The sequence below is a fragment of the Haematobia irritans genome, chromosome 1, assembly GCF_050003625.1.
Source record: "Haematobia irritans isolate KBUSLIRL chromosome 1, ASM5000362v1, whole genome shotgun sequence".
NCBI lineage: Eukaryota > Metazoa > Arthropoda > Insecta > Diptera > Muscidae > Haematobia > Haematobia irritans.
The window spans coordinates 65,047,013-65,061,715 of NC_134397.1; the positions used below are offsets into that span (position 1 = coordinate 65,047,013).

Sequence of the window (14,703 nt, forward strand, 5' to 3'; positions counted from 1 at the left end):
GCCGCAACCTAAGTAATTTAACCCTTTCACTACCGAAATAAATCTAATATTAAAAATTTTAATTTTTCTTCTGTTGTAACAGCATGTAGAACAAAAATTGTCATTTTGAGAACCTACCTCAATTACTTCAAGAACTATATGAGCTTGTTCTGAAAATTTGATTCTTGAATTGTGACAAAATGGCCTTACGAAAATAAGGCCATACATATACTAGAAACATACATATACTAGAAACATACAGTAGAAAAGTGTCTCAAATTCTCGTATTTTTCGTTTATTGTTAAAGAAGTTATGAAAAATGTATTTTAGTGTTCACCAATATGGAAAATATTTATAGCTTATTTAGATTAAAGCCTCTACTTTAAAATAACATTGAGAAATAAATCGAAACTAAGTGGGAAATTAGAATTTGGTGTCTTTTTCGAATATCCTTCTAGGTGGACATCGGTAGTGAAAGGGTTAATTGTAGATGACCGTCTTTAGTAGTAGTTTCTACGCAATCCATGATGGAGGGTTCATAAGGCCTGGCCGAAATTACGGCCGTATATATTCTTTCATTTAATTTGTTTACAATACAGGATTGTTATTACGACAAAATCACCACACTTGATTACCAGCGCCATCTACATTTTTATTGTATATACCTCCGCCTCTCACTCTAGAGAGAACATTTTGGTCTTCTCTTAGTCTTCTGTGTGTCAGCAGTTCCGTGAATATGGCAATGCTCTGCCATCTGTTGTTTGAACCAATGAAGATAATCGCAATATATTTTGAAATGTGCAAAATAAGTTGTCAACAAGCTGTTTAAATAACACAATGAACAGTAATCTCAATAGTAATACAGCCAATGTAAGTGGTATAGTGCCACCAAATATTATAGGAAGTGGAGGAGGCACACCCACTGCTGAGGACAATGTGTCCCTTCTGTCTGAAATCTCCGATATTATGCGCAGCTTTGGAGACAGTGACCAGCCCAAAATGGAAAGTGTTAAATTAGTGGAGCATATACTTCAACAACAATTGCGAGGAATGTTCAACGAAGCTTCGTTGGTGGCTATGAAACGCAAGAATAATCCATGTCCTTCTCAGGCTGACTTTGAATTTCTCATGCGAAATCATCCCGTCAAAATAGCTAGAATGCGTAAACATTTAAAGGACATGCGTATTCTAAAGAAATTCTTGAGCATACGAACAGGAAGGCCACAGGATTTTATGGAAGATTTAGATCAACAAGACTCCGATGAGGAATTGGGAATTGATGTACCAGAAATGTACGATGAGGACAGGACGAGAAGACTTTTTAGGGCAGATCGTATTTCTCAGATTCTAAGTGGCCAACAGTACTTGGAATTCAATGAGGCTCGCAAAACATCATTCTACTGCCGCCATGGGGAAAAAATTAAAAATAAATTTAGACGTTTTCTAGATTTGCCGGCCGATTTAAGAATTCCCACCACCACTATGAATATATTGGCATATTTTGCCCATGAAACTATTGCCGTTATTGTAGACTATGCCATTTTGACGAGATTAAATTCTTCAAATCGTATAACAGAGCCTTTTAGTCGAGTAACATCTACCGGTGCCTCCCCAGCTATGATGCATATATGTCCAGAAGTTACCCAAGGACGAGGAATGGAAGTTGTAAAACCCATAAGTGTGCACGAAATACATGAAGGCATAAGACGTTTCAGGCAAATGACCAGTAAAAAAGTGGGATTCTATAGAAGTTCATGTGATACGGACTTTAGGCGATCATTTTTGGCTTTGTAAGAGACTGAATTCGTTCCGTAAAATAAGATTCGAATATTGATGTAACACATATAATTTATTGACGTACACATATAGTTGCTTAAGATTTAAATTCAATAATAATTACTCATATCAATATTGTCCGTAGATTAAAATTTATTAAAAAATCGAAATTCAAATAAATTAATCATTGATATTCACTCAAAAATAAACCAAGTAAATACCGTCAAATGTTTGTTCATTGTTTAGTTGATATAGCAGAAAAATCAGCTAAAACTGCATAATTTATGCTGGAAAGGGGAAAGTCGTAATTATTTGCTAAAATATTTGTTTTGTTTGGGTTTCTTTTTCTCTAAAGGTGGGTATTAAGTTCGAGTTTAGCCGCTAAAATCGTCATTTTTTCACGATTACTTTTCTTTAATAATCCATTTTTATTAATACAAACTTTGTGAAAATTTGCTTTGGGCTATTCCCCATCAAGTTATAATAAAATTTGCAAGAAATATGTATAATTTTATGGCTTTTTTTTACAGATGTAGTTTTCACTTTAGCGGCTAAACTCGAACTTAATACCCACCTTAATGGAAAAGGTGACATGCATTCGTTGGAGAATTATTTTTATAAATGGTAAAGATACTAGGGCTCTGGCAGGATATCTTCCTCTCACCAAATGCTAGATCAGTTGTAAATATGACTCGGCATTCCAAATTCGTTTAATGAGATTCCATGTATTTAAACTAATCAGTGACCCATTTATATACGTTAGTAAGAAAATTTTCATTATGTGGTGCATAGTGGGTGACAAATAAAACAGACAAATACCTAACATAACCTCACCGTTCCATATATTTGACGCAAAATCCCTTGTCGGCCAAAGGAACTTATCGCCTTTTAAAGTCCAACACACAAAGAAATTGTCAATGGACATGAAAGAAAAATCTGCTGAAAGACGAAAAATAGTGCTGAAAATGGTGTTTGCTTAAATAGAAATTGTTGTCTGTTATTTTTAAAATTCGATTAACCTGAAATATGTTTTAGTTCAGGGTAAAAATAAAAAACAAAAAACAAAAGAGTGTAACTACAGGATATCGTTTATATATGTAAACAAACAAAATTGTAGATTTTGGGGTACTCACAATCCTAGGGAATTACATCAGCGTGAATTACACCTCGCCAGATGTACTGTTTGGTGTGGTGTTATGGCTGATAAAATTATCGGTCCATATTTTTTCGAAGATGTGGAGGGTCACCCAGAAAAGGTTAACGGGGCTCTGTATAGGACTATGATAGAAAATTTTTTGCGTCCACATGTTGAGAATAATTAAAACATATGGTTCCAGCAAGATGGAGCAACTGTGCATACAGCAAGAGCGACCATGGAACTTCTTCATAACATTTTTGGTGAACGAATAATTTCCAGAAATTGTGATTTTGCTTGGCCTCAACGTTCACTAGATTTGACCGCTCCAGACTTTTTTTGTTGGCTATTTAAAAGTTTGGGGTTTATTGATATACACAACTATCAATAAACCCCAAACAATTCAAGAGCCTAAGCACAATATTCAAGCAGAAATAAGCAACTTGGAACCAGAAACTCTACGGGCAGTACTGGAAAATGCGGTTAAAAGAGCCAATTTTTGTTTGCAAGAAAATGGACACCATTTAAGATGTTATATTTCACACTTAAATGTAAAAAATGTCCATGAATTAAATACTTAAAAACATAAAAAAATCAATAAAAAATAAAAACAAAAAAATACAGTTATTTTTAATCCTTCAGTCCTTTTTGGGCCACCCTGTATAAGAACAATATTTTAAGAATGTATCTTATGTTTTCACAAAAATCTTGATAGTTATCAAATTAAGGCATATGTAGGCTTAAAAATAAAATGTTTGGAGCTTTTAAAATATCATAGGGCAGGAATATACAGAAAAAATATTTTTTTAATGTATAAATTATACGAATTGTTGTCTGCTAGATTGCAACCACGACTGTTGGTTGTAGCAGACTTTTCTATGAGTGAATAGATAAATGAACAGCTTTTAATAACAGGATCCGGCATTAAATAAAAAAAATGTTTACATGGAATTAGAAATTACACCCTTCTCCACACCACTTTTTATGTCCCAAACACTCAAATCTTAATATGTGACAAAATTAACCGACCACGAACACTTATGAGCAGGTAAAAATCGCAATGCCAGATGAGATCCACTTAAAAGTGAGGTGAAGCAAAAGAAGGGTTTAGGAAGGAAAAAGTATTTTAATTTCTTTTTTGTATCACCAAGTTGTAGACAACTGCAGCATTATGTTTGTATTTAATTGGAAAATATTCAGGAGTTAAGTTCCTGACATATGAAGATTTTGGTAGGATGAATTATATGACCATGTAAGTTTTTAAAAGTTCCTCTGGCTTTGTTGAGGTGTTACAAAGTACAATTGATTACTCCATGAGTAACTTGGGGGAATGGATGGGGGTAAATAAGTTGTCTGTGAATGTGAATGTAGATAAGACAAGGGCGATGTGGTTCGGCAGTTGTGATAGATCTGTTTCCATATGTTATAATGGAGCTTTCATAGAATTTGTGGACGAGCTTAAATGTCTTGGTGTGGTAGTTGATAGGAAATTAAAGTTTGAAAGTCATATTAACCCCTATTTTCATAAAGCTCCGTTAGTGTTCCGTTAACTAACCAACTTTTAAACCGTATTAAGGACGAAGCTGTCATCTTGCCTTTATATTCCATAGGCCAGTTAGGAACTTAACTGACGAACATTTTTCAGTTAAAGTTAACCGGAGAGAAGATAATTGCAATTTACTTTCTGTTAACTGGCAGTTAAAGCCTAACGGAGCTACATGAAAATGGCCGTAATACTATTATTTCTAAGGTTAACTTTACACTTCGGAAACTTTACAATATGGATCTATATCTCCCTCAATGTATGAAGAAGAAAATGATAATGCCCATTTTCTTTATTGTGTAGAGGTTTACTTATATTTTAAAGAAACTTAGACTTCTTTTTAACAGAGGTATTCGATTTATATAACGTGAATTTAAGGCAGCATGTTACTCAATGTGTTATCGAATTTCTTGGATGTACATTTTTAGAATTTTTAAATATTAGGAATCTGCTATTCTTCTACAAAGTCTTTAAAAGTCAGAACCTGCTTTTCTGATTGAATTATTCCAATTTTGTAGATCGGTCAGATCGTTTACCATTGCTTACTCCTATTCTAGAGCGATCATTTCAGGTTAGGGTAGCCCGTGCATTCAATGTTTTGCCACTTTCCTTAAAATCCTTTCATTTATCCTTGAATACATTTCGCAAAAGAATTGTTGATTATTATTGTTCAAGTGAGCAGCATTAATTGCACATATTTACATGACATTGCCCAAAAAAAAAAAAAAAACAAGAACAAGAACAAAAATAAAAAGAAACAATATATTAAAACAAAAAGCAAAAAAAAAAAAAAACTAAAAATAAATAAATAAATAAAAACAAGTCTAGCAAACAATATAACAATATTTATAGTACAACCTTTGTAAGTAGGCATTTGCGAGTTTGTAGTTCCCTAAGATATAACCTAAGATATATACTTAGTATTAAGGTGTAACTATATGTCAAGTTTATGCAGTCCTAGTTAGTTTTTATTAAATATAAAACAAAAATTAGAAATCAAATATAAAATAACTCAAATATATAAGTTCGAGGATTAAAAATTGTTAACATAAAAATATATATTATTTAAAATATTAAATGTTTTGTTGCAAATAATTAAACTTATTGGTTAATAACCTGCGTTAGTAGGCATTTGAGAGTAGTAATCAATTCCTAAATTTTTATATTTATATATCAAATTGTTTTTGTAACGTAGTCTACATATAGTAGTAAGATATATACTTAGTATTAAGGTGTAATTATATGTCAAGTTTTTGCAGTCCTTGATTGTAGTCCTAATTATTTTTATAATTTTTTTAAAGTAAATTTAATGTAATTCTTTATTTTGAGTATCCCTGTAACCGTATATGGCCATTTCGGCTTGGTTGTAAAATGAGTTAAATAAATAAATAAAAAATAAATAAAAGTTCGTTAGCTATCGTAACACTAGCCGAGCATCATGAAAATAGGGGTTAAGTATTTACTTTATTTTGCATGATATTTGACTTTTTATTCGGAAGTTTTCTTTGAGTGAATATTTTTGCTCTTCACTGTATACATGAGCAAAATTGGAATCTGTATTGATTTGGCTGATATTTCTCATCGTTTTGCATTTGCCTTCATAAAGAAATTATAATAACATTGAATAAAAAATCGTAAAAATCGTATTATATGAGCTATTTTATAAATTTTAAGCAAAATCTATGCCGATCGTTTCTCACCCACACTAAGAGACCTTGCTAAATTTGACTTTGGAAATAAAATGCCTGTGTATTTTCCAGTGAGAAAATATCAGAGTTGTATCAAATCAAAGATTTCGCAGTTATTTCGGGCAAACGTTTGTTTTATAAGGAGTGTAACAGCTTTTCGTGCGAAAACGTGATCTTAGTACTAGGCTTATGCGAATACTGGGTTTATTTCAATTCAATTCAGTATTTCTTTATTTTCATATTTCTTTATGAAAGATACTTTAAAAATATATTTACAATGTTACTCTTCTTGTAAATAAAACAAAGAAATGTACAGCAAGGTTTTCATAAACCGTCTGTCGGAACTCGAGTTTTATATGTAAATTCAATAATTATACTCTTCAATTAATTTCTGTAATTAAGAGCTTCTACCATAAATTTGTATAAAGGTAGCCAGCAAAAATCTTCACCGCCGTTTAAAATGTATATAATCTCGTTTTGAGTTAAAAATCTAGTGTTGACATTTTTATAGCGTATTTCACTTAGTATTGGGCATCTGCCAATCATGTGGTCTAGAGATTCTACTTCTCCCCAATTGCACAGAGAACAGCGCCGATCAGCAACATCGCCGAAACCATTTCCATTTAGCCTGGGTTTATTTAATATTCACACTAATATTATTTGGATTGACAGAAATGTTGATGTAGCTTCCATTTGTATTGAAATTTGTATCCAGATCTAGAGCTATTTTATTTAGAATCAGGTTCTTTCTTAATGTCAAAAAGATATATAAATTCATAAAGATTTATGAGATTAGTCCCAATTCGATGTGCTATAAATGATGCATATTGATTCAGATTTTATTTTTGAACCCCTAGAAGGGCAATATGCGAAATTAGTTCGAGGCTTTGTCTTGAATACTTAGCAGTCATTAATTTTAGATATTTTACGAGACTGTCCTAGTGAAATATTTTGATAGTCGAACATGGATCATTTAATACTCCAGCTTCTAATCATATTTCACTTCATTTTTGGGGATAGCTTCCCTAAGATTTCTAAATAAATTATAACTGACAATACTAAAACTCACCAAAACACGAATTTTTTTTTTAATTTTTCTCTACGACGAACTTACTTTCTCATTTTATTTGTAAAATTATGACTTGATAGAGAATTGTAATGAAACCAATATGTAAAGACCTTACTTAAGTACTGCACTAAATCTATATATATTCTAAAAACTATACAAAACAAAATTATTCAATCTTCTTCCACGATAACATCATTGGTTATATCTCGACTATGACCCTCGTCAGTTTTTAAATTATCTTTGGCTGATTGTACGGCTTTTTGATGGGCTTTCGTTAGTTCATGCTGTTTCATATGATGTTGCAGACGGAAATCTTTTTTACAATATACACAACGATATAACTTGACCTCTTCATGTATTAGATTATGTTTCTTCAGAGAATGACTATAACTGAAAGCTTTGCCACAAACATCACAAACGTAAGGTTTAACACCTTTATGGACGCTACAAATAAGATGAGAGAGATTGTAAAATAGGGGCTTTGTTTCCAATTATTTTATACTTACGCTTCATGAGCTTTCAATACACTTTGATAGTAGAAGGTGCGGGAACAATATTCACATTTCAATGGTTTGCCACCACTATGGGAGTACATGTGTTTTCGTAACAGTTCACGCATATGGAATTTCATGCCGCACAATCTTAAAAATTAAGATAAATATATATTAAATAATAAAGCACTTGATTGCTTATCCGCTAGTGGTTTCTACTTACTCGCATGCATATCTTGGCTCTTTGTTGTGTCGCTGCCGATGCTCCATCATTCGGCCCCGTTTCGAATAAACGTTGCCACATATATCACACATATAACCCACAATATTGCTGGCATCCGTTGTGTTTCTGTTGCGGTGTGGAATATTATTCGCCTTCGTTTGTGGATCTTCCAAATCCTCTTCTAACATTTCAACAGTATCTATTTTTCTGGATGGACTCCATTCATTTGTATTTTGGCATTTTGTTTCGTCAAGTTCTTTTGGCATATCATCTTCATCTATATATTGATCATCATCATCATCGCTCCCATCTGCATCATTGTTCCCGTTATTATGATTCGTACTATTTGCTAGTTGTAGATGATCATTGTCATCATTTGAATCCAAAATTTCCCCGTATTGTTGGTCATGCTCCTCCTTGTTTTCAAGATCTTCATAAGTGTGGTCGGCTCTCAAATCTTCAATGTGGTCATCTATATATTCTTCTTCGGTATCACTTGGCAAATTTATTTCACCTTTAACGGGAATAATAAGATCGTGAAGGTTCATATCGATTGAACTGTCATCTAATACAGGCGAAGGAGAATTGCAGGTATTCATATTTTCACCATTATCATCTACGGCAGTTGTAAGATCTATCTCTGTGTCTGATAAATCTTGATTTTTCTCTTCAATCTTTAGACACATTGATTGCTCTGGTGCACTGGAAACTGTATTTATTTCCTCCTCATCTGGGAAAGGTATTTGCATTTCCTTCATATAGGAAACTATGAGGCCATGACTGTGTAACGCCTTCTCTCGAAACTCGTAAGCCATGCTTAATGACATTTCACAATTTTTACAAATATTCTTTGGTAACATTTCGTGTTTGTCCATCTAAAAGTTTAGAAAGAATGCGGTTATACTATTACCAAACTCTTTGTCTATCTCCATGTACTCACATCTTCCAATGTAATTCCTGCAATTTTCAAGAGCATTTCTTTTGGAGATTCATCATCTTCATCTGCTGCCTTATATAATGAACGCAATTTTCTGTTTTGTGTTAAACAAATTCGACAACAATTCGATGAAACTTCAATACTCATTTTGGTTAGTAAATTGATTATGGGTTAATTATGATTTAATTTTGTGAATTGTTTACTCCATTTGTCTGTCCGATATCCATATGATAGCGAACATATGTTTGGTAGGGTTGTATTTTTCAGTTTCAATGTCGCCTATGCAGCGTGGCGGCACACTCCATGAACGGTGATGCCAATGTAGCTTTTATAGCTAAATCTAGCTATTTTTATAACCACCACCATAGAATGGTGATGGGGGTATAATAAGTTTCCCATTCCATTTGTAACACATCGAAATATCGATTTCCGACTATATAAAGTATATATATACATCTTGATCAGGGAGAAATTGTACGACGATATAAGCAAGTTCGTCTGGACGTCTGTCTGTCTGTTGTAATCACGCTACAGTCTTCAATACTGGCGCTATCGTGCTTAATGCGCTTTACAGACTATCAGTTATTCCGGACGGAATGTCGGTGTTTGTAAAGAATCTTACAATGTGTCGGATCGATACGACATGTCGGCGATGACTAAATAATCGGTAAATGTGTTATCGATCCCATAAGCATGCAGCAGTATCGATTATGCCTTCGGACTTAACTTATATTGTGCACAATATATGGGATATGTTCGACACGAGCACTGTCGTCCGGAATAACTGATAGTCTGTGAAGCGCATAAATTTGACACAGATTCGTCTTTTGTCAGGTTTAGTTCGAAGATGGGCTATATCGGTCAAGGTTTTGATATAGCTCCCACATAAACCGATCTCCTGATTTGAGGTCTTGAGCACCTATACACCGCAATTCTTATGCGATTTGGCTGAAATTGGAAATCGAGCGATATTTTAGGGCCACAAAGAGGTGTGCCGAAAATGGTGAGTATTGTTCCACGTTTTGGTATAGCTCCCATGTAGATCGATCCCCCGATTTGACTCCTTGAGCGTCTAGAAACCCCAATTTTTATCCGATTTGCCTGAAATTCGAAATCTAGTCCAATTTTAGGTCCACAAAAGGGTTTTCCGAATATGGTCTGCATCGGTTCATTTTTTTATTACCCCTATATCCCTGCCAACATTTTTGGAATTTGATGGCACTTCTGATAATCCCCACCACGTTGAAAACAGTCGTATACGATATCCAAAATACGTCGGAAAAGCGCCGTCACTATTGAGAAGTTATACCACGCCAAGTTACTACAAAAAGGTATCGCATGAGTGCAATTATTAGGTGCTTTTTTAGATAAATTTAAAACGGCCCCAACAAAAGCCCCTTCAAACTATTAAAAACGTGAATTTAAAGATAGTTGTAAAAGAATCATTGTGGTCAAGTAAAACACCATTAGTTAAGCTGAATACTATGTTTAGTTTTCAAGCTGGAAACAAGCTTGTTTTCACGGTTACTTTTTTAAATTAATTAAACTATAAATATAAAATAGTTCACAATCAATTCCTTAGACATTATCCTTTCATTATTTCACAAGACTTTATAAAAATATAATCGTCTTCATATAGATTCTTGTAATTTTAATTTTTGTGTTTTGGTGAAAAATACGAGCATAGTACTCACCTTTAAGCTGAGTACTATGTTCAGTTTTCAAGCTGAAAACCAGCTTATTTTCACGGTTACTTTTTTTAATCAATTAATTTCGAAATATTAAATTGTTCGCAATCAATACATTGGACCTTTTCCATCAATAATTTGAAGAGACTTGATAAAAATGTTATCGTCTTCATATATATTTTTGCACTTTTAATTTAGTGTTTTGGTGAAAAACTCGACCATAGTACTCACCTTTAGATGTTAATTTTTGTTTGTTTTTTTTTTATTAAACATTTATAAATTCGTATAAATATAACATTTATACGACTATCACTTCACATTTAACATAATTTTTTGGATTAATAAAAGAATGATGTTGAGTTACAAGTAGCAAGTTACATGTTACAGCATCTATCAGCCAGTTAGTTTATTCTCGAGGGAGGCAGCGTGTCTGAAAAAATATTCGAAAAACTATCACTTTACTCCATTTGGAAATTCGAAAATTGTTCACCAATATACCTTTCCCAATTTTAAGGCCGGTATGCACCTTTAGCGAAATTTTCGGTAGCAAAAATTTATTTAGGTCTACAACAAAAAAACAGGGCTTTGTACACAAATTTTAAACCAGCTAATCGCTTTTAAAAATTGTTAATATATGTTCCAAATATTCCTCATATAAATTGTTTATTATTTACAGACCTTTTAAAACTTTTACGCGCGCAATGATTGTAATAAATTAAATGTTTGCTGCCAAAATATGCTTTTGACAACCCTGTTATTTTCATTAGAGGTGCGTACCAGCTTACGAAATTGAACGCTACCGAAAATTTCGTTAGCATAAATAGCAATGCACTTCTTATGGGAATGAAATTTTTCGCTAGAGGTGCATACCGGCCTTTAAGCGTAATAACTATGTTTTCAGCACTTCATTTTCGTTTTTATTTAAATAAATTATAATTAGCTAGTTGCGCTTGGCGTTTCACAAAATATAAAATGGCTTTTGTAACAATAGTGATGGCGAAATACCTTCATGTACATTTTGTACTTTCTGATACGCTTCCCCCCATCACAATTGGCGATTGTTGTAGTGTCACTTACGAGTCTGTCGAAGCGATGAGGATAAAATTTAACTTTGAAATTGTGATATAGCGGACATGGCAACTCTGTGAATAATCGATTTTGATTAATCTATTGACTTTTATCGTTCTTCCTCTTCTTCCTGATCGTGTGAGCAAAAGTATATTTCACAACTTCTTTCATTTATTTAATTGTACTTTAAAAATATTCCGAAATATTAATAAATAAATGGATTAAATAAAACCTGGTTATGTTAAGTGGCGACGAGGATAAATCTGACTCTACGGAAAACAAGGAAATAAAGGAAACTACAAGGATGGCATCGAAATTTGGCGATTTAAACCAGTTCAACGTGGCCTCAGGAAATTGGAAAATTTACTTGGAGCAGATGAATTTCTTTTTTTTATGGCAAATGGTATAGCTGATGAAAAGGCAAAGAAAGCAATATTTTTGTCATCCTGCGGGGGTGATACATATTAGTCTTGGGCAAAATCGTTCACCGTAGTGATTCGGACTCATCGTTCCTTTTGTACAAAGGAACTAGTTCCTTCAAATCGTTCCATCGTTCCATCGTTCCTTTTCGTTCCGGATTTGTATATTTGTCATCACTGTCATCTACTAAAGACAAACATTACATTGTTTGTTTACTTTGTGTAACGAAGTTCGTGGTCAATTGAAAGACACAAAAATATGAAAAATTGAGTGAAATTACTTCAAATAGTTTATAGTAATATACAAAAATTAAAGGAATGGAAAATTTAAGGAAATAACTAAATTCAGGAAGCCAAACTCTTTGGATGGATTTTTGGATTGAATAATACTATACTCTGTGCAAAATTATTCATTGGAAGAAATTACGATGTTTTTTTGTCGTTTGTGAAGAGTCTGAGATGGAATTAAAGATTCTATTAAATAGCAGCATATCAGCCAATGGTTTAAATACATACGCGCCAAAATGAATGAATTGGTAAATAGCTCTAACAGAAGTAAAGAAATCAAACTGCGATCCGAAGAACGATGGATCGTAAATTGAAAATAGAACTAAACAAAAGGAACGATGAGAACGAAAGAGATGGAACTAGTGACAGTCGTTCCTTTTAGTGAACCGTTCATTGGAACTAGTTCGTTCCGGAACGACACAAGACTAATACATATACTCTACTAAAGTCAATTGCGACTCCAGTTGATATTTCATCAGAAGCGTTCACTTTCAAAAGGGCTATACAGCTGTTATCCGGACATTTTTGCCCTCCACCAAACCAGATGATACAGCGTTTCCAATTCTATAGAAGAGATCAGAGAGAAGGAGAGTCCGTCCCAGAATTTTTAGCGGCCCTACGGAAGTTAAGTCAACACTGTGAATTCAGTGATCTTGACGCAATGTTGCGTGATAGATTGGTGTGTGGATTAAGGGATGAGAGTTTGCAAAAACGATTGCTATCGAATGATAAACTAACGCTACAAATTGCGCAAGAGGAAGCTATCGCCAGCGAAGAGGCTCAGAAGAATTTGGCTGCTTTAAAATCAACTTTTAACCCTACAGAAATCAACAGAATTGCAAAAGCTAAGGAATCAAGTTCCAAGACCAGGGGGCAGAATTGCTTTCGATGTTGTGGTAAGCATTCACCGGACCAGTGTAAGTTTAAGGAAGTTGATTGTCATTTCTGCAAGAAGCGTGGACATATACAAAAGGCATGCATGACCAAGAAAAAAATGGGTAGCAAAAGCACACGCAATGCAAACACCAACGATAAGAACAGGGTAAACAAAATTGAAATGTCTCAAGGAAATCAGGAATATATTCTATCCGTAAACAGCAGTGGTATGTCATCCATCAGGAAAACCATACAAATTTATGGGACACCAGTTGAAATGGAAATTGACTCAGGCGCGAGTCATTCCATTATAAGCGAAAATGAGTTTAGACGAAAATTTCAAGATCTTGAATTGAGACCATGTTCAATACAGTTAAGAACGTGGGGAACAAATCATAATTTGCAGCTTTGTGGTGAAGTAGATGTACTTGTGTCTACGGGTATGGTAGATAAGAGTTTGACACTATTGGTTGTCCGTGGTGATGGTCCAGCATTGATAGGTAGGAATTGGTTTGAAGAATTGGAAATTTCAATAACAAGCGCAGTGTATAAAATTGGGTCAAGTTTGCCCGAACCTATAATGAAATTTAGCTCTGTGTTTGAAGACACTCTTGGAGACTATAGAGGGAACCCAATAAAACTACGAACGGAAAGTTCAAGTAAGCCAAGGTTTTTTTTAGGCATCGACCAGTCCCGTTTGCATTGAAAGACCGGATTGAAAAGACACTTAAAAGGATGGAAGACGATGGGGTTCTACGCCCAGTAACTTATAGCGAATGGGCCACGCCAATAGTCCCAGTTATAAAACCAGACGGCAGTATACGCATCTGTGGCGACTACAAGTGTACGGTAAACCAAGTGCTGTGTAAGGAGACATATCCATTACCAACAAATACTGACGTTTTGGCGACGTTAGCAAATTGTAAGTGGTTTTCAAGGTTGGATTTAGATAGAGCATATACACAAGTAAAAGTTGATGCCGAGTCTGCGAAAATGTTGACAATTAATACGCACCGTGGACTTTTTGAGGTGACCAAATTACCATTTGGCATATCTACAGCTCCGAGTATATTCCAACGCATCATGGAAGGCCTTTTAGGACAGTTGAAAGGGGTAGTAGTATATCTCGACGATATACTGATTGGTGGTGAAAACGTTCAGGAGATGTGGGAACGTACAAAATCAGTTCTTCAAAGGATACTGGAGGCAGGCCTAAAGGTTAAAAAAGACAAGTGTATCTTTGCAGTAAACGAGGTACAATTTTTGGGATTTAAGATAAATCAACACGGCATCAGGCCAACGGACGAAAAAATTAAGGCAATTTCAGAGGCACCGGAACCTACGGATAAACAACAGCTACAATCATTCCTGGGTCTGATTACATTTTATGACTGATTTTTTCAAAATAAAGGAGACTTGCTGGAGCCATTATATCGTCTTCTTAAAAAGGATGTAAAATTTAAATGGGGCAAGGAGCAAAGAACCAGTTTTAACCAGGTAAGGAAGTTGCTTCTATCAGACAA

At 34.1% G+C, this 14,703-nt stretch overlaps 2 protein-coding genes across 2 annotated transcripts; one reads left to right on the forward strand and one right to left on the reverse strand.

Annotated features, from left to right (window-relative positions):
• Positions 1-710: 710 nt before the first annotated feature.
• Spt3 (Transcription initiation protein Spt3) lies at positions 711-1,983 on the forward strand. Its single transcript, XM_075290611.1, has one exon. It carries the CDS (start codon positions 817-819, stop codon positions 1,771-1,773), a length of 957 nt encoding a protein of 318 aa, XP_075146726.1. The 5' UTR covers positions 711-816; the 3' UTR covers positions 1,774-1,983.
• A 5,248-nt stretch (positions 1,984-7,231) lies between these two features.
• Zif (Zinc-finger protein) lies at positions 7,232-9,063 on the reverse strand. The gene is made up of 4 exons (XM_075290612.1): positions 8,845-9,063; positions 7,905-8,779; positions 7,697-7,831; positions 7,232-7,634 (listed from the first exon to the last, which is right to left on the reverse strand). Exons 1-4 carry the CDS (start codon positions 8,986-8,988, stop codon positions 7,361-7,363), a joined length of 1,428 nt encoding a protein of 475 aa, XP_075146727.1. The 5' UTR covers positions 8,989-9,063; the 3' UTR covers positions 7,232-7,360.
• Between the last annotated feature and the right edge of the window lie 5,640 nt (positions 9,064-14,703).